The sequence below is a fragment of the Narcine bancroftii genome, chromosome 2 (assembly GCF_036971445.1).
Source record: "Narcine bancroftii isolate sNarBan1 chromosome 2, sNarBan1.hap1, whole genome shotgun sequence".
Lineage (NCBI taxonomy): Eukaryota > Metazoa > Chordata > Chondrichthyes > Torpediniformes > Narcinidae > Narcine > Narcine bancroftii.
Genome location: NC_091470.1, coordinates 49172274 through 49197300, shown reverse-complemented (window position 1 = coordinate 49197300; position 25027 = coordinate 49172274). Strand labels below are relative to the sequence as shown.

At 36.4% G+C, this 25027-nt stretch overlaps 1 protein-coding gene across 10 annotated transcripts in view; it reads right to left on the bottom strand.

Moving 5' to 3' along the window:
- LOC138753515 (formin-like) overlaps nt 1-25027 on the bottom strand; it is a 395939-nt gene that overhangs the window by 75620 nt on the left and 295292 nt on the right. For 9 of the 10 annotated variants that reach the window (XM_069916622.1, XM_069916621.1, XM_069916624.1 and 6 more), the window contains one exon: nt 15359-15410. In XM_069916622.1, the coding sequence (XP_069772723.1) occupies nt 15359-15410 (52 nt within the window). Of the gene's footprint in view, nt 1-6404; nt 6466-15358; nt 15411-25027 lie in introns of those variants that run through there. The other variant, XM_069916626.1, reaches the window with a different exon arrangement.

The window sequence follows — 25027 nt, the reverse complement described above, 5'->3', positions numbered from 1 at the left end:
CAACATGTTTCTGTCTGTTGATTAAAACAAAACTGCATCAAAAGATTACAAGCTTTACAAACAACACAAAGAAACATAAGTTTAGTAGGTGGATTATATGGCTGTAATTAAGTGGAGGTGGACATTTAAGATGACTTGTGTCAAGAGGGAATTGAATAATAAATGTGAATGTAAATTTAATTGGAAGGGCAAGTGAATAAGTTGCAAGCTCTTTATGATCTTTTTTAAAATATTCATATATTCTGAAGACATGAAGGTAATCATCTGTAAGTCATGGAAAGGAAGTGTAATTTGGTTTTGTGACATTGTTGCTTCATTTTCAATGGAGAAAGTGAAAGATGACAAAAAGGTTGTTCAGTACATAAAATGGGTGGAGAAGCTCATCAGGTCAGGCAACCTCATGGAAAGCAATAGCCAGACAATATTTTGGGCCTGAGCCCTTCTTCAGGTGTGCCTAAAATCAGGCAGACAAAGTGTGGGGGTAGGTGGTGGTGAAGGGGGAGTTGCATAGGGCAGCATGTGCTAGGTGGATATGGGTGTGTGGGGGAAAGAGCTGGAAGGTGATCCATTTCTTTGAAGTTACAGCACAAACAATGTGGGTTCGAATCTGACATGGCTTGGAAGGAGTTTGCACATTTTCCTCCTAACCTTTGTAGGTTTTCTCTGGGTGCTCTGGTTTCCTCCCACCCTCAAAAACATACAGAATTGTCAGGTTAATACAGAGTAATTGGGCAGCACAGATTTCATGGGCCACAAGGGCCTTCTAATGTGCTGTATCATGAAAATTTTTAAAAAAGATCTGAAGAGTCAAAAGTAATTGAGAGGCAGTGGCTCTAGATCCAACACCAGAGGCCCAGTTGCTACTTATGCAATGCTCCACTTGGTTGGACAATCTGGAGCTCCTCTATCTTGCAATGCTGCAGAGTGTTTGTGTGCCCACAGAAATAATGCTTGGTGAGAGGAGGTTTCAGTTGGTGGTGTTTGAGCATGAGAACTGAGCTGGATTAAGTTTAATCTGAAACACCATAAAAGATCTGCATTTTCTCTACCTTTTGTTAATCTTTTATCCTCTAAATTCTGCAATTCCTTTAACATTATGCCATATAATAATGGATTTGGAGTGATTACCAAATGAAGAGAACTGCTGACCTTTCAGTAACTTGCATTGAATTTCAATGCCAATTTACAATCTGATTGTAACCTAACTTGTGAAGCGTACTTTTATACAGTGACACTACTGTGAGGTTTGTGTGTTCCACCATCTCTCCTGTTGCTTGTATTCTGTATGAAAATCTTTCTGTGACAGAGGCAGAACTGGAAGAAATATGCTTATTGAAAAAATGTAGGCTGGAATAAATACCTTAATTTTATTTCCAATACAATGTATATCAAAATTCTGACATGCTGCAGAAAATTGTTGTTGAACTATTTGCACACTGAAGATTGATCTAAACTGAGATATTGTCCAAAAAGGGAGGCCAACAGTTTATGTTCACAATACAGTTTAACAAAGCAACCACTCCCAAGTGCTTCATAAAGTAAAAATTGGTGTTAGAGGAAAAGCAGACGAGGTATATCTAATAAAGCAAGCTTTTTTTGAGGATGGGAGTAACTTAGATCATGTAATTAGTAAATTACATAACAGGTAACAAAAAATAAAAATGGTATAAAGGATAGTTTCAAAAACAGAGAGCTGTGTGGAAGGTAAAATGGTTCATGGAAGGAGCTGGCCATGGTGATTGATGGTTTTGGCTTTGTGGCGAAACACAGCAGGGAGGGAAATGATTAGTCCAAAATTAGGTGTGTCTGTTAACTACAACATAGAAACTAAGTTGCAATGTATTGCAGTAGATAATAGAAGTTATAAACTATCAATTTTTTTTTTGTAGTTTCTTAATCTTTCAGATGTAGTTGATGCAGATAAGGTCAGCATTTATTGCCCATCTGTCACTATTCTCGAGAAGGTGGCAGTGAGCTACCTATTTGAAATTTTGAAGTTCTTCTGGTGAAATTAGACCCACAATACTGTTGGGTAGGTGGTCCAAGGATGTAAACATAGGGACAATAGCAGAATAGCAATACATTTCCAAGTCAGGATGATGTGCACCTTGGAGTGGAACATGCTGGTCTTTCCACATATCCACTATCCTTGTTTTCCTTTGTGGCCGAGATGGCAGATTTGGGGATTGCTCTAGGAGTAGCCTGAACAAGAAACTGCAGTTCATTTCGTAGATTTGGAATTTAAATGTAAGACAGGAAACCAGGAAAGCCAGTGGGAACCATGTTAATGGACTTACTATGGAAATAACATGCACTTTGACTGCTCACATTTTTGTGGAATGGATTTTATTAGGAAAGTGAGGAAAATATTGGACAAATTTACAACATTAAGAACATAGCTGAAGGTTTTAGGGATGGTGTGAGAGAAGAATGGAGATGAGTGATGTTTGGGTATTAAAATCTAAAAGCAATCAATTACTTTGCAGATTGAGCTTTTGCTTACATCACTGCAGGAATTCTGGCATTGATGGCATTGACCTGATGGAAATTTTCAATCAAAAACACCTTTTTGTATAAGTTGCTGACTGGAAAACAGCACTTTGCCTTCTGGATATTTGCCACATGTGAATAATAGTGGTAGCCTGACTAACTTATGTTCTAAATTAACAGAAACATTAAGATGTCTTTGTGATATTGAAAATAAGAAAGGATGGAATTTATGTACACCTTTTATGACCTCAGTATACTGCAAAGCATTTTTACATCCAATTAAGTACTTCTGAAGTGCACCATTTGTAATACAAGGAACTGTGGTAGTCCATTTGCTTATAGTGTGAAATAAGGATTGAGCAAAACAAGAGAGAACACCCTTGTACTTTCTCTTCTTATAGTACCGCAGTATCCTTTATATCCTGAAAGCGAAGACATTTTATAATCTCATTCAAAATCTCAATAAGATTTACCTCAAAACACAAAGTTACAGTTCTAAACTTCTAAATTAATATCATTGATTTTTGATGATCTACTCCTCAAATACTCATTTTGGGAGTATTTTCTAGATCCTGGTCTCAAAATCAAAGGTAAATTTATCACTTTAATAGTCTATGGGTTAAAAAATGACAGAACACCTTTTTTTTCCATTTTCTTTTGGCATCTATTATGATGAATGATTCTGATAAATAAGAAGAATTTTTGTCTTAATTTATCCATCATTAAGAAATAAAATACGTATAAATAAGAAGTGTCAAAATACCACACTAGTTGAAGAGCCAAGACATTAAAAGTAAACAAAAGGTTTTTTAATTGATAATGAAGAAAACCATGTTTGTGATATGATCATGGTGACTACATTTGATGTATTTTAATTAAAATGGGAATGAATTCTTCTGGTTGTTTTGTGGATTAACATCGTAAATCCTTTCATGTTTATGATATCATATAGCGGCCATAACAATTCATGAACATAAACCTTTATTGACTGCAATTTCTCCACATTAGTTCACTTGCCAATGCAATATTTTAACTTCAGGTTTCTTAGAAATAATTTAATTTGGCCTATTTTATTACTCCTTGAATTTTGCTTCTTGATATAGGTTCTTAGCAACTCCTTTTATTAAATGGTTCACAGTTTGGAATGTGCTTTTAATATTTTAGCTACTTCAATTCTTCCTTAGAAGAGAACAACACAAAAAAGATCTTTGATCTTTTGGAAACACAGCAATGAAAAAAATTGAGCTATGCCGTTTCAAGATGTGACCTAACATTTTTCATGTATGACATGAAAGCTACAAAAATGCCTTTAAACTAATAACACTCAAATTCTCACAATGGAAATTTATGTTCTCAATAACCCCAAGTTCATTTGGCTGTATAACTAAAGTACACCTGCATGTCATATAGAGGTGAACATCATAAATGCAGAAATGTAGTGACCCATAAAATTCTGATGTATTTAGAAGTTACTGAAAAATAACAAATTGCAAATGCAAGTTAGGATAAAAAGATCATTTAGATCTGGATATTCATTCTGAAATTATGTGCATGTGGCAAAAAGGATCAAAGGATGCTTGAACAACTTGGAGGCTGTATTCAAATTGGTGATAAATGAATACAGTAGCTGTTCACTCTGACACACTGATATATCACATGCTTTGATATCATGTGCATTGTTTATGGCTTATTAATAGCAATACCCTATAAATCATCCTCTCTATAACATCTTCTTCACTCCCATAAAGACTATATAACCTCACTGACAACTTTATTATAAGGGTGTAATGTAGTAAAATACAATTCAATTGATGTCACATGAATACTCTGGAACTTAAGGCATAATGAAATGTCCAAAGTATATAGCATAAAGCAAGCTGTTTGTTATTACTTTTAAGCACTTAATTCATGTAACTACTAATAGCAACATTAAATAATATCTCTTGAGAGTACCTTGCATGGTGTAAGTGACAAAGAATACACTGCAGATTTCATTACTGAACTACTGTCAACATTTTAGTGAACAGTTCCAAATCAGCATTATTTTCAGGTAAAGAGCAGTTTATCTGCTTATATGTAAGTTACATTACTTATGATATTGGAGAGGAACATATTTTCCAGTTAATAATTAAAATAATAAGCACATAAGATTTTGAAGACGTAGTTGACCATTTTGTCCCTCATCGTCACACACCAGTGATTAGGCTGATCCTTTGCTCCAAGACCATTACTGTTGATTTATTTTCAAATATGTAAAACATATATTAATATCTGTCTTGAATATGAACATCTGCAGACCTCTTGGGTGGTGGATTCGAATTATTCACCACCCATTGACTGAAAACATTTCTTCTCATATCTGTCCTTACTTTGAGACTGTTATCTCTGATTCTATGCACATTCCCAGGGGAAACATTAATGCCAGATTGACCCTGTTACATCCCTTAAGAATTTTGTATGTATCAATGAGATCATCTCTCAATCTTCTAAACTCGAGGGGCCTAGTCTGCTTCATCTCTCCTTGTACATCAAAGCCATCAACCAAAGAATAAATCTGGAGAATCTTCACTGCACTCCCTCTACAACAAGAATATCATTCCTTATGTAGCAAGATGAGATCTGTGCACATTGTTCCAGATGTGGTCTCACCAGGGGTTTATATAATTGGAGCGGGCTGTCTCTACTTTTGAACACAAATCCTCTTGCAATAAAGCCCATCATTCCAGTCACCTTCCTAGCTACTTGTTGAGTAGGCATGCTAATTTTCAATGATTCATGCACAAGGACACTTGTTTCCTTCTGAACAGCATTACTTATTAATTTATCACTCTCTAAAATACTCTTGTTTTCCACATAATATTCCATTCTTGACCATACAAAGCTTACCCATATACACTTAAATCTTCTCAGTATTATCCTTGCTGCCATTCCCACCCAGGTTTGTATCAACAGCAAATGATCATATGTTACATATGATTTCCTCATGGAAATCATTAATATTGTGCATAGTTGTCAACAGCTCAAGACCTACCTCATCAGTCAAAGCCTCCTAACTTGAATATTACTCTATATTCCTACTTTCTATATTTTTGTTTCTTAATCAATCCTCAATCCATGCCAGAATATTTGCTCTAATGTTGTTTAATAATTTTCTGTACATAACTTTATTGAATCTTCTGAAAGTCCAAATATGCCAATACAATTCATCATTCTTGTCTATTCTGGAAATCGCAACCTCAAAAATCTCTAACAGCTCAGTCAATTGTGATTTTGTGTTCAAGTTCAGATTCAGATTTATTTTCAGAGTACATACATGACATCACATACAACCCTGAGATTCTCTTTTCCTGCAGATGTGGCAGAATTACCACTGATTGGTAGTTAAAAAAACTACACAGCGTGAACATGTAAACAAAGACCTATAAACAGATAATGAATGTAAAACTGACTGTGCAATACAGAGAGAACAAAAAGAAAATCAATAAAGTGCACAAGTAAGATTTCTGATTGAGTTTGTCATTGAGGAGTCTGATGGTAGAGGGGTAGCAGCTGTTCCTGAACTGTGGTGCAAGTCTTGTGGCACCTATACCTCTTTCCTGATGGCAGCAGTGAAAACAGAGTGTGTGCTTTGATGTGGGTCTTTGATGATTGCTGCTGTTCTCCGATGGCAGCATTCCCTGTTGATGCATTCAATAGAGGGGAGGGTTTTTCCTGTGATGTCCTGGTCTGTGTCCATTATCTTTTGGATAGCTTTACACTCAGGGGTATTGTGTATCACAAATATATGTAGAATCTAGTCAAACCTCTTTATTCTCCAAGTGAACTGCTACACATCCTTAAAAGTAGATTTAATTACTTTCCTGACTGCTGATTTTAGCTGAACCAGTCAATATTTCCCTTTCTTCTCTTATGCTCCTCTCTTCGATAGTGGGATTAAATTTAATTAATTGTATTCTGTAAAAGTTGTTCTAGAATCTATGGAAATTTGAATAACAATTAGTGCATCTATTATCTCTGTAGTTAATTCTTCAAAAAAAAACTTTCTCAGGGGGGATTAAAACCCCTCTTTTTAATTCAATTAAATATACTATTGAAGTCATTTTTTTAGTTTTATTTTACAAAGCCCTGTTCAGCAGCAGTTTATAAGAATTTTGGTGCATATGTACATTGTACAATATGTATATCACAATGAACTCATTAACATTATCATTAACATTTTAATTCCATAATTTTCTCCAAAGCTGGATTTTTCTTTCTTTTTATTTTTATTGCATTTTACATATAAATCCTACATACATAGTCTTTAATAAATATATTTTGTTCTTTAATTACTCCAGACATGTAGCTCTCTGCTATTGCTAAGAGCTTTACTGTAACTCCTTTTTAAAGTCAGATGCTAAATATTTGTTTAATGTGTCTTCTGTTTCCATATTTCCTCATAGGTCAGTCTGCAAAGGCCCTAAATTAACTTTTATTAGTTTCGCATCTATAGTGGCCTATTGTAACCTGCTTTTATTGTCTCACTACCTTACTAATGGATTTGCTTTCTTTTTAGTCTTCTGTTACTAAATCCTAAAATGTTCCTAATCCTCAGGTTTTCTGCTTTGTTTTTGGTATTTTTAAAAATGTTTTCTTGGATTTAATACTCTTTTGATCTTCTCTTGAGAGCCAAACTTCCATCAATTGAAAATTTTGTCCCGTCCTCTATTACCAAATCATGTTTCAGGCTATTGTTCTTTGAGCAAAGTATTCATTTAACTTCTGCCTCCCTGATCTATCACTATGTCCAAATCTTGACTAAAGATTCTCAACTCTGATTCAAAGACCCTTTAATAGAAGGACTTATGGCAGTTGTGGTTGGCATGAATTCCATTAGTTTCCCATATACTGCATCCTTGCTCTTAGTAAATTGCAATGGCTGATTAACTCAAAGATCTTTAATAGATTGGGAGTTTTTTAAGAAGAAGAAATTTCCTGTTCAGCGCAAGTCCCTGAGGACAAATTTCTGCCCCAATAAGTTTTACCATCTAGAGGAATACATTTGAAATAACAAAACAAAACATTGGGAAATTAAAATAATAACTATAATTCTCTACTTTAGGTATAGCACTGAACATCAGCTCAATCACAGCAGGTAATTTTAGTTACTTATAAGTAAACGCATCCTAAAGGTGATTTGGGAAATGCATTTGGCAGTTTATTATCAAACGGTCTCTCAATGAATACATAACTCATGAGAGGGTTATAACATGACTACTTGTATAATGTCCTTTTCATTCAATGTAACAATTTATAGGTCACAGAACTTGTTGATGTCCTGCTATGAATGTCAGTGACTTGGGGGTTCTGGATTTTCTTTGTGGTAGCAAGATAGGATTTCTAGTGCCACCCAAAAATTAAGGGAATCTTAACTCATTTTCTTTGGAGGGGAATACTGTGGAGGATGGGTTTAGGCGGAATTCCCACCATAATGTCTTTACTGATGGTGGGATTGGAAAATGTGGTGGTCTTCCTGTGTGACCATCATCAGATTAGATGAAAGGCGAGGAACCCAAAAAGGATAGTGAGAAAAGAGAACCATTCACTGAGATGGCCTCAATGAATAGTGAAGGCTACAGAATTTGTGATGAGAGATGATTTCAAAGGGAGAAAGAAAACAGGGAATCTATTTTGCTCTACCTGCAAAAGAGAACAGCAATTTCCGAACATATCGATGTAAACAGCATATGGCCAAGAATTGACTCATCCTTTACAACTGTATTAGTAGCAAAAGAGTAACCAGTGAAATAATAGGGGCTCTTAAAAAGCCCCAGGGCCTGATCAAATTATAATAGAAAATACTATGGGAAGCTAGGACAGCACCAGTGGCAGGGATAATGAAAAATTGTTAAGCATGGGAGAGGTGCCAAAAGACCAGAGAGCGGCAAATGTTTGAGCCTTTATTAAAAAAAAAGCTGTAAGACAAGGCAGAAAACTACAGGCTAGTGAGCTTAACATTAGGTATGGGTAAGTTACTGAAATGGATTCTGAGAGACAGGATTTACTTGCATTTGGAAAGGCAAGGACTGATTAGTAATTGACACCATGGCTTTATGCTGGGAACCCATGTCTCATGAATATGAGTTTGTTGAAGAGATGAATAAGATGATTGATGAAGGTAGGGCAGTAGATGTTTTCCACATGGACTTTAGCAAAGTGTTTGACAAAGTCCCATATGGCAGTCCGGTCTGGTAGTCGGATTGCATGTGATCCAGGATGAGTTGGCTTGTTAATTATAGAAAATGTTTGATAGTAGGAGTCAAATTGTGATGGTGGAGTTGTCACTCTGATTGGAGGACTATGAACAGTGGTGTGGTGCAGGGATCAGTGTTTGGTCTACAGTTATTTATCCTTTATACTAACAATTTAGATGTCAATGTAGTAAGTTACGTACATGGTAGTAAGTTTGCAGATGACCCCTAAATTGGTGGTATAGTGGATACTGAAGGTCATGCAAGATTACATCTTAATCCAGATGAACTGGAAAAGTGGGCCAAGGAATGGGTAGACGTAGTGCAGTGAGCAGTTCTGGTCAATTGTTAAGATGTTAAAGGGGCAGAAAAGATTAATGAAAACATTGCCAGAACTAGTAAGGTTGAATAAGAGGAAGAGGCTGGATTGGCTGGAACTTTTAGCCCTGGAATGTAGGAAGCTAAATGGGCATAAGTGGAATCATTAAATGAAATAGGCATTGCCTTTTTCGCAGGGTAGGGAATCTAAAACCAGAAGGTTTTAGAGAGGGGAAAAGTTTTAAAAGTGACCTGAAAGGTACCATTCTCATGTGCTGCTAAAAGAAGCGGTAGAAGAAGCAACGACAATTGTAACCTTCAAAAGACATTTCAGGAGTTGCATGGAAAGGAAAAGTTCAGAGGGATACAAGCAAAACACAGGCAAATGGGACCAACTTTGTTGGCATGGAGAAATTGGGACAAAGTTCTGATTTCTATGACTCTATGACAACACTGGCTTAATTTCCAGGTTTTGAGATGAGTCATTCTTTACTTCAGGTTCATCGCAATTACTGCTCACAGAGGAAATTAAACAGAAAAATGGAAGGAAGATAAAGCCCGAAAATATCTCTTGAACCTGTAAAAAAAGGCTAGGTCCCAGCTGGTTTTGTGTTCAGTTTTAGGCACTGCTCTGCAGGAAGGATATCAAGATTATTGTGAGGGTGCAGGAAAGATTTATTGGTATAGAACCAGGGATAAGAGACTTCAGTTAAGTGGAGGGAATCCAGAAACTGTCTATGTCAGTGGATCAATGGTTATGAGGAAATTCAATAAAGCTGTTGAAAATTATGAGTGGAATGATAGAATAGATGAAGGGAAACGGCTTCCAGTGACAGAACGATTCACAGATAATGATTATCAAAAGAGCCATGATGGACATGAGGAAATATTTTTCTCTGAACTCTAAAAATTTAATCTGGAATGCATTTCTGGAAATGGTGGTGGAAAAAAAAAATCAGCTGTAATATTCAAAAGACTAAGAGAAAAAAACAGTAATGGGATAAATTGGACAGCTGAATAAGGATAAGACAGGCAAGATGGGCTGAATGGCCTCGTTATTTGTTGATGATGCCTTCCAACCTTGATCCTGTTACAGCTTGGTAGTTCAATGAAAAGTCACTCATAAGCCCTTGACAGGTAGGGTTAACAACCCCTTTCATCGTTACATGGATATGGATCATTTTGTGTCCCTGAACAATGTCACCCCTCTGAGGGACAAATGGTTTAGGAATCATAGTCAACTGCACGTCCTATAGAATATGAATGCGTCAATGTTGGGTGATCCACTGGTGTCACATATCTGCCAAAATGTTCTATTTGGTGAAGAAAGTTGAAAAACTAAATAGAGGTATCCCAACATTTACTCTCCTTTGGGTATTTCTAAGTGGCTCTCAGAAAAAAGAGAACGTGAGAGATGATAGGAATAGTCTTAATAGGTCTCTTTTGACTGAGAGATGGTTCCTGATATATGGGAAATGATCCAGGTTTTCTAGCAACTCTCTATGGTTGTACAGCATGAAACAGGTTGGTAGATTGTTGTTTTGTAAATGATGAGTGTATCCTCTTATTTGAATTATTTGAAATTCAGCCTCTGAAAGTGTATAAACTTAAGTGTTGTCTGCATTCTGTAGCTTGAGTACTGAAATTGGGTGAGCAGAGGTACACAGGTTGAACAGATTCCCAGAGGAAAGCTCTGAGCTGAGGGAGAGCACTGTGTCAGAAAAGACTGAAAATGTGTTGAGGCTGATGGCGACTAGCATCAAATCACACAAAGCAGAGTGCAGGTAAAATGCTAGTTTTAATAGACTAATTCAGTCTTGAGGTTTTGCCTCTGTGCAAGCCTAGGCCAGAATAAGGGGGGATGGGTCTCCATTGGTTTATATATGCAAGGTCACCAGATGGCTCACCTGGTGACCTCGTGTTGTAATAACATACCACCACAGAGGCAATGACACAGCCTGTCTTGACACCAATCTACACTCCATGATAAGGATGATGATGAATTTTAGCATCACCTTCAGCGTTCTAGCAGGATGTTTGAAGATCAAAAAGTCAAACCCTCACACAAAACTCAGACTTCTTGCAACAGGAATCCCAAGGCACTGAAGTGAGATCACTAAAGTTGTCTCTAAAGAATGATGCAAACACACTAACAAAATAAGTGAACCAGCATCAGTGTCCTCTCCCAGAAAAATAGCCCCAGCACTAATTACATTCTGTCACCACTCTTGAACAGACAATATTTCGCGTGCATGCCTGACAGCAGACTCTTGAAATAAACAGTCCCTTCTAAGCTCCATCACAAGAAATTACCAGGTGGATAGGGGAAAAGGTTTAATAATGCTCTCAAGACTTGACGAAAAAAGCAACATCTTCACTGACTCCTGTGAATCTCTGGCCCAAGAGGGCTCCAAATGGCTGTGTTTGTTCATTTATTGTTATTCATGATATTTATTATGTTGTTGCATTATTCAGTTTTTGGTGTGGTTTACTATATCTTCTGAAAAACTGAATGATAATAATTAATGCTATTGGTTGGCATGGATGAGTTGGCCAAGTGGCTTGCTTCCATGCTGTACAATTCTATGATTCTTTGATAAGTACAAATTGTGTCTATTTTTTGCATGTTAGCTGATAAACAAAATGTACTTCTGTCTTCAATTTGATGTCAAAGCTATTCACTACATATCAAAATGAGATAGATTACTTTCAATCACTGTCATGGATGGAATTTATCTATCAGTTGTACATGGAACATTAGTGAAGCTACTTTTATTTCTTGGTTGCCTAGGTAGGACTGATAGGTTATAGCCAAGATATTTTATTCCATCTGATAAAGCCTTTGGGATAGATTGGCAGAAGCTTAAATAATATTTATACCCTTTATGAATTAACGTAACACATAAAGGTTTGATAAAGCAAGTTACCCACCCTAACATCCTATCTGATCCATTTTCCAGGAAGGCTCGAACAAGTCAAGCTAACAATTAAATGCTGGCATTTATAAAACATTTTAAAGATTAAGGAAGGTCACAATGAATAGGTGACATTTTAAAGATAAGGAAGATGGCAATGAATAGGTGACCAAGATTTAAATCCAAAAGGTAAAATCTGCAACTCAATATTTTGCCATAAGAGTTTGCATGGGGTGATTGCAGTAAAAAACACAGAAATCTTGGAGGAATTCAGCAGGTCTCGCAGCATCTATAGGAGGCAAAGGTATATTACTGATGTTTTGGACCTGAGCCTTTCTTCAAGGTGTGAGGAAAAAGCAGACAGGCTTCTGAATTAAATTAAGGTGTTAATTGAAAAAATAGAGGAGGCCAGGAGAGAGGAAAGGTGAGAATTGATGGGGGCAGGGGTGAATTTGGCTCTGTGATTACAAAATTGAGTAAAGGAGACAGAGCAAAAAGGGAAGAGAGAGAGAGAGACAGAGAGAGAGAGGAAAGGAGACATAGGGGAAGATGGGGTGGGGAATTAAAAGAAAGCAGATAAGTTAATGATAATGTCATCCATTTGGGGGGACACAGACTGAAAATGAGGTGTTGTTTCTCCAATTTGTATGTGGTCTCAGTCTGGCAGTGTATGAGACCATTGACAGACCTGTTGGCAAGGGAATGGGGTGGAGATTGTAATGGGTGGCCACTAGGAGATCCCCATTATTGCGATGGATTGAGCAGGGGTGCGCAACAAAGTGATCTTCTAATCTGCGTCCAGTCTCTCTGATGTAGAGGAGACCACAACAGGAGCACTGGATATAGTAGATGATTCCTGCAGAGGTAGGTGCTATTGGTGGGAAGGGAGGAGTGGATGATGGAGTCACTGGGCAAGCAGTCTATGTGGAAGGCAGAGAGGGGAGGATAGGGGAAGATGTGTCTGGTGGTGGGATCATGTAGTAGGTGCCTGAAATGGCAGAGGATGATAGGTAGGATGTGGAAGCTGGTGGGGTGGTACAAGGAAACCCTGTTCTTGTTGAGCATGGGGATGGAGGGGACCAGATAATGGAGAATATATGGTTGAGGACTGAGTTGATGGTGGTAGAAGGGAATTCATGTTGTTTGAAGAAGGAGGTCACCTCTGATGATCTGGCATGGAAGATCTCATCCTAGAAGCAGTTGTAAGGAGATGGAAAAATTGAGAGAAAGGAATGGAATCCATACAAGGGACAGTGTGTGAAAAGGTGTCACTGAGGAAACTCTGGGAGTTGGTGGGTTTGTTGAAGATTCTGATTCTAAATGGTTGAATTTCAGATCATCTGAAATCTTTTTGTTTTGTTCACCCTACATAATTTAATAAATGTCAAGATGAAAGCAGTGGAACAATGTGATATTGAGAGGAAGAAAAATAAATCAATAAATAATAAATGCAGGATGTACCTCTCTTATCCATTGCTCTGTGGTCTGGCAACTCCCATGGTCCAGCACATTTGAATCTGCTGTGGTTATTACAAAATCCTTACAGACAGCATGGGACTCGAACCCTGGTCCTGATTGCTGGCGCTGTAAAGGCATTATGCTAACCATCCTGCCCCATAGTATTATTTCCTGTTTTAAGCTTTGTTCTACCTTTGATATATTTACATAGGGGAGTTCCCTTAGGGGTCAATTTCTGTTTTCCAGCATTTTCTGTGGCCCGGCAATGGCCAGGTCCCAACATCACTGGATTAAAAAGGTACAACCTGTATTAACGTTTGTCTGGTAGTGCAAAAATATGTGGTGTCAGTAGTGCAGATAGATTTTTGGTGGTGTTTTTGTAATATTATGGTTAGGCTAATATGAGGTTCAAAAGCCTGATAGGTGTGGGGACAAAAAGGGGCCATCCTTGAACCTAGAGGTTTTGGATTCTGCCTGAAGTTAGCAGAGAGACAAGAGGATGGACAGTTTTATGAGGTATAATGTTGCTGGCTTCTTGAAGAAGTGCCTCAGGTAGATGTCTTCAATGGATTGGAGGTCTGTGCTCGTGATGGACTTGGTTACGTAGCATTACTGATTAAGCTAATGCCAATGGAGAATGCTTGGAGACCAGTGACAATTAGGCCAGATTAATAATAGAGAGAGGCAAGTAAAAATCCAAAGTGGGACATTTAAATTGTAGGAGGGTCAACTTCAGTGTAATGTGATGTACCTGGTAAAGATAAAACAATAACTGAACCATTTAAAAGACAAATGTTTCACGTAAAGGCACGATAGATTCTCATAAGAGGAAAAAAATAGTATGGGCGACAGAGCCAGATCTTTTTGGTGACAAAGTAGATAGAAAAGAAGATGGAAGGAAAAAGATGGTATCTGATGTACGTCAGATGAATAATTTCATTGAAAACCAAGCTGCATGTAATAACCTGAGAGAGGTATAAAGGCAATCCAAAAGTTTTCCATTATTACAAATATTAAGAGCAACCAAAGTAAAACAGACCAGGAAATCTTTGGGAAGTCTGGTCATAAAATTCATCCGCCAACATTTCCAGTGACATAATACCTAAAATCCTGCAAAGTGGCAAAGATCCAAGGTTGAATGGAATCGAATTTAATTGTGTATTATTGTCATGTACTGAGATACAGTGAAATACTTTGTTTTTTGTGTTATCCAGGCACGTCAACCCATACCTGGTACAATAGGTAGTGCAAAATAAAAACAAAAGTCCAAATATTGTGCTATAGAGAAAAGTACAGTTAAAACAGTGCAAAGATCACAATGAGGTAGATTTGAGATATCAAGGGATCATCTTTTACATATTAATGTCTGGACATGAATTCTTTCAAGTGACTTTGCAAACTTCTGAAGAGTGAAAACTGAAGGGTCCTGCCAAACTTTACAGAGTACTTGCATGATCTTCAGTTCGTATTTCAGATTTGGAGCATTTGCTCTTTTATTGCTTTCCAACAACATATTGGATCTACTGGAAGCATCAATGTCAAAAAGTTCCTTCCTTTTTCTCAAGTTTCTTAGATTCATTGCAGCAACATATAGGTATATATGTTTGTGCATGCATGTGAATCTCACCTAACTTTACCCAAGGCTCACGTTGGGGCTGCATGCCCTAATCTTGAGAACACTTCAAGGTTATTTTTATTCCACATTAGATATGAAACAAAAAAAGGACATTAATAATGATAAATTTTCATCAGTTTCTCCTGAGTTACACTTATCAAACTTGAAAAGTGCATTTACAGTTGAAAAGATCCAGAAAATAAACTATTTTGTCCACATGAAATGTCCATTAAATTTAAAGGCTCTGATATATTATTTTTTCATATTTGTATAAATGGCAACAACCAATGCAGAACATATCAAATAATTAGCAAAGAATGCAAATTGAGTACCTTTTTTGTGATTCTTCAAGATGTTCTTCTTCCATCTTGTGTTCATTTTTTGCTGAAAGTTTAAAAAAAAATGTTAACTTACATTTAAGCTGATAAATAAGCAACACATTCTTTTGTCAAAAACAGACACACATCATAGTAACTGAGCAAGCAGTGAGAAGCTGGATGGACTTGTGCTTCTAAGACTGAGGCAATCTAGAGCAGGCTTCTCAAGGCATGGGAAAAATACCACCACTCCTGTCTGCAAAATCCAGAAAATTCACTGCAAGTACAAGTTCTCTCCCAGACCAATATCTCCAGGACAGAGATCATACTTACATTTCAGTTGGTCAAATTGGCAGGACACACAATTTTTATGCTTACCATCAAACTCTTGAAATAGACACACTATTTCCACAGCTTAGTCATGCAAGTAAATTACCAAGTAGGCAGTGGAAAAAAGTTAAAAAATGCCATCAATGACTCTGGGGCACCTCTGGTTCCTGGCTACTCAAAGTGAAGAAGAAGCATATGGGATGGTACAGACAACCTCGAGATTATTCATTTGAAGCACTTAGACTCTCTGGATATGTGGGAGAAGGATTGGATTTTCTCACAAGCCACTCACCATCTCATCCATTTAGCCATCAATTGCCCTAGGAAGATGCTGCCTCATTGATCATCTCAGAAGCCATAAAAACAGATCCTGAGTGACTGCCTAAGGATGAAGCATTGTGCAGTTTTTTTCCTGGTTGTGGAATTGGCATTGCATAATAATCACTTCATGAAATTCTACTCACTAAATATTTCTTCCAGAAATTTAGCATGAAGATATAAAATAAATAGTTAAACAAAAGAGGTTGCTCAATCAATAACATTTAACATTTGCTTCAATAATAGGCTGGCAATTGTTTTGGAATAATATTGGGGATCCTGGAGCTTGTGCTGATTTCAGGTAATGTATAGTTGTACAGCTGTCTGATTTTCCTTTTGTAATTAGACTAATTGCCTTTCAGAAGCTGTACATTCACATCCACTGGCAACTTTTCTGACATTCAGCTAAATGACACATTCGCCCCATGAGTTATGGTTCTTTTCCCCTGTGCTTGCTTACTGCCCAGCCTTTCTCCATGACCACTGTTGGCAGGACTTGAAGTTTGGTTGATCCATCAACTAATAGCAATACAGGTTGAGTACTCCCTCATCTGAAGTTACAAAATCCAAAACTTTTCGAGCACCGACATGATGCCACAAATGGGCACCAGTTTGTTACCAACCATTGTCATCGCCAGACCTACCATGCAGCAGAATTTCTAGTGTTTGGTGCTGCATTTATCTTCTTTTGTAAGCAGAGATCATTTTTTTTTGTTTTTGTTAAGTACAAAACATTATTCACGTTATTAAGCACATATTCCAAAATCCAAAAAAATCCAAAATCTGAAACACTTCTGGTCTCATGCATTTTGGATAAGGGGCACTTGACTGGTATCAGTAAAATGGTGGAAGTGAGCAATGATATTGTGGGTGCCAATTGAGTCATTTGGGGAGAGAGAGGAGACGCTTCCATCCCAATATTTAATCTCCATATTAACTTTTGAAGTTGTCTGCGCCATGCCATTTGATGATACAAATTGAAAAAAAAATTATCCCTCTAAAATTCTTTCAAGGTATTTTGTTTTAATTTAATTTAATTTAATTTAAAATTTAATTTTAATTTAGACATACAGCACAGTAACAGGCACTTTCAGCCGATGAGACCAGACTGCCCAATTACACCCAAATAATCTACACCTGGTACATTTTGAATGGTGGTAGGCAACTAGAGCCCCCAGGAAAAACCCATGCAGATATGGGGAAGAATGTACAAACTCCTTACAAACAGCTTAGGATTCGAACCCCTGTACGATCACTGGCACTGACCATGCAGCCCTCATCGCATGACAGTGTTTTTATTCTGTATTCATATATGGTACCAGAGAACTCAAATGGTGGCACTGCTAGCGCTGCAGTAATGGTAGCGGTGCTGCTGGTGTGAACCCTTGGGAAGCAGAGACACAGTGCTCCCTTATGGGGTCCAATTGCCAAATCTGACTGCCATTGGGTCTTTACAGGCTTTAAATGGTCCTTTAAAGGAGCCAATGATGGTTTATTGCAAAATCCTGCGATTATAGGGTCTGGGCCCAAGATGGCGGAAACAAATGGCGATGCAGTTGGATCTGCTGTAACGGCAGCATTACCACTGGTGTGGACTCACGGGGAGTGGAGACATAGTGTTCACCCACGGTGTCCAACCACTGTCTGATTGTTGTCAACTATATACAGGCTTTAAATGGCCTATTAAAGGACTTGATCGTGGTTTATTCTGGAGTCTGGGCCCAAGATGGTGCCACCTATGTACGCCAGTGTCCATGAGAGGTTGCAAACTCCGGGAAAGTAGAGGACTGGCACAGGGCACCAGCAAACAGGGAGACCACCCCCATATGAGAAGGAGAAGTAAAGGAGAAGACCCTTGGGATGTGACCATGATAGTGGACCAGTGAAGGGCTCTGAGGCTGAAGAATGCATAGGCAGTGGGCTGTTGGTGAATTGAGGTGAGGAACTATGGGCTATGGGCTACTGATGACTGCGGTTAAGGGACTCACACCAGGCTGTGAACTACAGGAGATTGGCTCAAGATGTCTGAAGGGGTACCAGGTATTGGAAGCAGGATGCAAGAAGGTGCCAAGGGTATTGGAGTCTTTCTAATCATATCAGAGATTTGTATCAGGAGCTCCAGTTGCTGATGGTTTGGACTGAAAGTTATGTGGCTGTGGATGCTGTGGGTGTACAGGGGCAATTTAATGTATCTGTTTGGCTGCAGTAAGTAAGAATTTTGGTGCATATATTCATATATTCATGGGGGGGGGGGGGGGTTAGTGGGATGGGATTTACCAATGGATTAGACTTTTTAAAGATTTGTATTGTAAATTTTATTTGGTGATTAAAAACTATAAATAAAATATTCAAAAAAAAAGAAACAATATCTTTTATATCAGAATATACATTGAGTTTACAACAGTAGTTTTAAGTATTGATATAAAAAGTTTTAAAGGAAAGGTTATGTTTTAATAACATCGTGTCAGATCTGCAGAGTAATAAATAAATGAAATAAATATCCATGATATTGAAAAATCACTGATGAATCATGAATGGCTCTAAGTACACATTTAAATTTCTACTGTCATCCTTAATTCAGTAGAAGATGAATTTGTTGGAAAGACAATCTGTGAAACTAAGTTCCATGTCAAATGCAATCTTCCACACTTCAAGATGACTGGCGCCAAATTTAAGTACCCAGACCTTTATTAGAATACAAGGTAACTCAAAGAGTTGTGCTTTTCCATTACATGCCCTAAAAAACATTTTTTTATGATCAACAATTTCAGAGAGCAAAATATGAGCTATTCAAGTTTCATTAATATAATGCAATACATGACTCAGTAACTAATTATTGCCACCAGAATATAAAATATTTCAAAGTTACAATTTTAAATTATTTTTGAAATACGACAGATATTAAGTTTTGGGGTATGGGCTTGGAGTGGTAGAGGGAAAAATGAGCAGAATTGTTTATTGATACATTTTATTCTCACGTATTGACCTATAAATGCCAGTACAATTTCTCAGGACTTATGAGCTACCTCTTTAAAGAAATTTTACAAGTACATATTTTTTAAACACTTCCCATTTCAAAATGGATGCCAGTACTTGAAAGCAGAAGTTCTTGTACAAATTATAATAAAGTTTAAAATTTACCAAATAATGATGGTTTGGATATTTATTATTTGGAACAAAAACAATGAAGATGTTTGAATGTAAATGCTAAAAGGATAAACATGGCTAAGATTTTTCCTAATGATTTAAATAGAACTAGGAGATATAGCCTCAAGATTCAGTGGGTAAAAGGGGAGTCACGTGATGGAGTAGTGGCCGGACGGTGAACTCCAGCCCTCTCCAGAAAAGTCGGAAAAAACAAAGGAAAACACAAAGGCACAGAAATAAAAGTTAAAGAAAAGTGAGTATAAAGGTGCAAAGAAGATGGCGACGAAAAAAGAAAAGTCGAAATCAATGGTAAGAAGAGAGGAAGAGAAGACAACGGAAGATGAAGGAAAAGGCCTTACCTGCTCGAAGAGGCCCGCGGTGGAGAGAGAAACCCGCTCCCTCAGGTCGGTAGAATCCGGACTACAAAAATGGCTCGCTGAGCCGAGTAAAAGTGCGCATGAAAAAAAACACACCGACGGGAGGGGTGACCAGCTGGGGAGTCGATCTCCACAGCCGGCAACGACAGCTGCAGAGCACCTGCAGCAAGAGGAGAGCACAGAAGACAATGGAAACAAGAAAGAAGAGAAGAGAAGGGCAACAAAGAAGCAGCAGGTGGCCAACCCAGAGGAAGAAGAGGAAGAAGAAGAGGAAGAGGAAGAGTACAGTGAGATAGAAGAAGAAGGGAAAGGCAAGATAAAGGATTTACTTTCTCTTATTAAAGGATACATGGAGTCATTTAAAGAATGGCAAGCACAGGAATTTGATGATTTAAGAAGAAGAATAAACAATACAGAAGAGAAAATGAATAAAATAGATATGACCTTATCAGAAATGGGAAAAAGAATGGACAAGGTGCAGGAACGAGAAGCAGCAGTAGAAATGGAGGTGGAGGACTTAAAAAAGAAATTAGAGGAATCTAATAAAAAAGTTAAAGAGACACAAGAACTGTTAGCTCAGAAAATAGATATAATAGAAAATTATAACAGAAGAAATAACATAAAGATAGTGGGCCTTAAGGAAGATGAAGAAGGCAAGAATATGAGAGAGTTTATAAAAGACTGGATCCCTAGGATCCTAGGATGTCCAGAACTACAGCAAGAAATGGAAATAGAAAGGGCACATAGAGCATTGACCTTTAAACCACAACCACAACAAAAACCAAGATCTATTTTAGTAAAATTCCTAAGATATACTACAAGAGAAAAGGTACTGGAGAAGACAATGGAAAAAGTAAGAGGGTGCAACAAGCCACTGGAGTACAAAGGACAAAAAATCTTCATTTATCCAGATATAAGTTTTGAACTCCTAAAGAAGAGAAAGGAGTTCAATACAGCAAAGGCGATTTTATGGAAGAAAGGGTATAAATTTATACTAAAGCATCCAGCGGTATTGAAAATATTTATTCCAGGACCACAAAACAGACTATTCTCGGATCCAGAGGAAGCAAGGAAATTTGCAGAACAACTACAAAACAAGCAGAGAGATGAAGACATGTAATAAGAGTAAAAATGACCACGATCTATATGTATGTGTGTAAAGGGGTATATGTGTGTATATATATATATATATATATATAGTGTGCATACATGAATGTATCCGTATTTAGAGGAAAATATATAGAGTATAGACAAGAATTAATAAGGGAGGGAAATGGAATAGAGGGAATAAGGAGGGAATTAAAAGAGTGACCTTTGTTACATATGAAAAGTGAAATCTTTTCTGGGGGGGCTGGGTGGGGGGGAGTTGCGGTTACTGCAAAATCAGCTGACGCTTGCGAGTGAATTCGCAGACCCAAATGGAGAGGGGAGATGTTGTTGTCTGACAAGGGATAAAGGACAACACAGGAGGGGAAGGGGAGATTGGGGCTAAAGAAGTTTTAAATAGGAGAATAAGGAAAATGTTTGATGTTTTAGAAATGTTGTCTTATAAAGGGTTTAAAATAAGAAAACAGAAATGGAAAAGGAGGAAAGGTAATGATGGAAAAACGGAAAGGGAAGATAAACAAAGTATAAAATGGCTACGTTGAACTATATGACTTTGAATATTAATGGAATACATAACCAAATTAAAAGGAAGAAACTGCTAAATTTACTGAAAAAAGAAAAAAATTGATATAGCATTTGTGCAAGAAACACACTTAACTGAATTGGAGCACAAGAAATTAAAGAGAGATTGGGTAGGACATGTAACAGCAGCATCGTATAATTCAAAAGCAAGAGGAGTGGCTATATTAATTAGTAAAAATGTGCCATTTAAAATAGAAGAGGAAATAATAGATCCACCAGGGAGATATGTAATGACAAAATGTCAGATATATTCGGAATTTTGGAATCTACTCAATGTATATTCACCTAACGAAGAAGATCAAAAGTTTATGCAAGATATCTTTTTGAAGGTAGCAAATACGCAAGGGAACATATTAATAGGAGGGGATTTCAACCTGAATTTGGATTTAAATATGGATAAAACTGGGAAAAAAATTAACAGAAAGAACAAAGTAACCAAATTTATAATTAAATCAATGGAAGAAATGCAACTTTTGGATATATGGAGGAAACAACACCCAAAAGAAAAGGAATATTCATATTACTCGGCTAGACATAAAACATACTCAAGAATAGACCTATTTTTGTTATCAGCTAGTATGCAAGATAGAGTAAGAAAAACAGAATATAAAGCTAGAATACTATCGGACCATTCACCCTTAATATTGACAGTAAAGCTAGAGGACATCCCTCCAAGAATGTATAGATGGAGATTAAACCCCATGTTACTTAAAAGGCAGGATTTTAGAGAATTTATTGAAAAACAAATAAAAATGTATTTTGAAATAAATATGGAATCAGTGGAAGATAAGTTTATACTATGGGATGCAATGAAAGCATTCATTAGAGGGCAAATAATAAGTTATGTAACCAAGATGAAGAAGGACTATAATCAGGAAACAGAGCAGTTGGAAAGGGAAATAGTAAATATAGAAAAAGAATTAGCAATGAATGAAGATACAACTAAAAGAAGAGAAAAAAATAAAATATGAAACACTACAAACGTATAAGGTAGAGAAGAATATAATGAAGACAAAACAGAAATATTATGAACTGGGTGAAAAAACGCACAAAATCCTAGCATGGCAGCTTAAGACAGAACAAGCTAAGAAAATGGTATTGGCATCAATGAAAAAAGACAAACAAATTACATATAATCCAAAAGAAATTAAGGAAAATTTTAGAGAATTCTATGAACAATTATACCGAACTGAAAACGAAGGGAAAGAAGGGAAAATAGATGAATTTCTGACTAAAATTGAACTACCAAAACTACAAATAGAGGAACAAAATAAATTAACAGAACCATTTGGAATAGTAGAAATACAAGAGATAATAAAAAAAATTACCAAATAATAAGACACCAGGAGAGGATGGATTCCCAATAGAATTCTACAAAACATTTAAAGACTTATTAATTCCGCCCCTCCTGGATGTAATCAACCAGATTGATGAAACACAAAGCTTACCAGATTCATGTAAAACAGCAATAATTACAGTAATACTAAAACAAGGGAAAGATCCACTCTTACCAGCGTCATATAGACCAATATCTTTACTAAACACAGATTATAAGATAATAGCTAAACTATTAGCAAACAGATTAGCAGAGCATGTACTGAAAATGGTAAATTTAGACCAAACTGGATTTATCAAAAAAAGACGCACAACAGACAATATTTGTAAATTTATTAACTTAATTCATGCAGTAGAAGGAAATAAAGCACCTGCAGTAGCAGTTGCTTTAGACGCAGAGAAGGCCTTTGACAGAGTAGAATGGAATTATTTGTTCAAAGTATTGCAAAAATTCAGTTTACCGGAGAAGTATATTAATTGGATTAAAGCATTATATAAGGGACCGTTAGCGAAAGTGACAGTAAATGGACATGTATCAAAGCAATTTAACTTAAGCAGGTCAACGCGGCAGGGATGCCCACTATCACCTTTATTGTTTGCGTTAGCTATAGAACCACTAGCAGAATTGATAAGAATAGATAATAATATAAAAGGAATAAAAATAAAAGACAAGGAATATAAAATCAGTCTATTTGCGGATGATGTTATAGTGTACTTAACAGAACCAGAACTATCAATAAAAGAATTATATAAGAAATTGAAGGAATATGGAGAAGTGTCGGGTTACAAGATAAATGTAATAAAAGTGAAGCAATGCCTATGAATAATGCGGACTTCTCAAAATTTAAGAAGGAATCTCCATTTAGATGGCAAATGCAGGCAATAAGATACCTAGGTGTACAAATAAACAAAAATCTCGGCCAACTATATAAACTCAATTGTTATCCACTAATGAAAAAATTACAGGACGATTTAGAGCATTGGAAAGATTTACCACTAACACTAATAGGAAGGATAAACTGTATTAAAATGAACATTTTTCCAAGGATATTATACTTATTTCAGGCATTGCCAATACAACTGACAGAAAAATTCTTCAAAGAGTTAAAGAAAATAATAAGGAAATTTTTATGGAAAGGGGGGAAACCGAGGATAGCACTAGATAAATTAACAGAATGGTATAAACAAGGAGGCTTACAACTGCCAAACTTTAAAAATTATTATAGAGCCGCACAATTAAGATACCTATCAGATTTTTATCAAACAAGGGAAAAGACAGATTGGACGAGATTAGAATTAGATAAAATAGGGGAAAAGATACCTGAACACATATTATATAAATGGGATGAAAAATTGGTACAACATAGAAGTTCTCCAGTATTACATCATCTCCTCAATATTTGGAAGAAGATTCATGTAGAAAGAAATAAAACAAATTATCAATTACCAAAACTAATATTGACGCAAAATAAGTTACTCCCTTTTACAATAGATAACCTTTCCTTTAGAGAATGGGAAAAAAAAGGGATTAAAAGAATAGAAAATTGTTTTTCAGGAAATAGATTATTATCCTTTGAACAAATGAGAGATAAGTACAGTATAACTGGAGATACAGCGCTGGCATATTACCAATTGAGATCCTACTTGAAGGATAAATTAGGAAGCAGTTTGAGTTTGCCAGAGGGAAGTAACCTTGAATATGTGATTACAGATACAATGTTAATCAAAAGATTTATAACAAATATGTATATTAAACTGCAAGAAAAGGAGAATGAGGAAACAAATGGTAAAACTAAACAAAAACGGGAACAAGATTTAAATTTAAAGATAAAAAAGGAAACATGGGAGAAATTATGTTCTGGAATGATGAGAAATACAATAAATACGAGGCTACGTATGATACAATATAACTGGTTACACAGACTATACATTACACCTCAAAAGTTAAATAAATGGGACCCAACAGTATCTGATAGATGTTTTCGATGTAAAAAAGAAATGGGAACAACAATTCATGCAATCTGGACATGTGAGAAAGTAGAAAAATTTTGGGAAGATCTCAATCAGATATTAAATAAAATAACAGAAAACAATATACCAAAGAATCCAGAGATCTTTCTCCTAAGTAACATAAAGAACAAAGAATTTGGAATTGATTTGGAGGATGCACAAAAAAGATTTGTTAAGATAGCTCTAGCCGTAGCAAAAAAATGTATTATGTCAATCTGGAAATTGGAAGATAATCTGAAAATACAACAATGGTATATAGAAATGAATAAATGTATTCCATTAGAAAAAAATTACATATAGTTTAAGAAATAATATTGAAATATTTGAACAAATATGGGAGCCTTACATTAAATACAATAGCGAAAACCTACCGGGGACAATCATTACCTAAGTTGATGGAAGGAGAAGGAAAGAAAAGAATGGACTCAGTAGAATTTCTGGTGTATTTTTGTTGAATGACATCATTGTCTGACTGGTT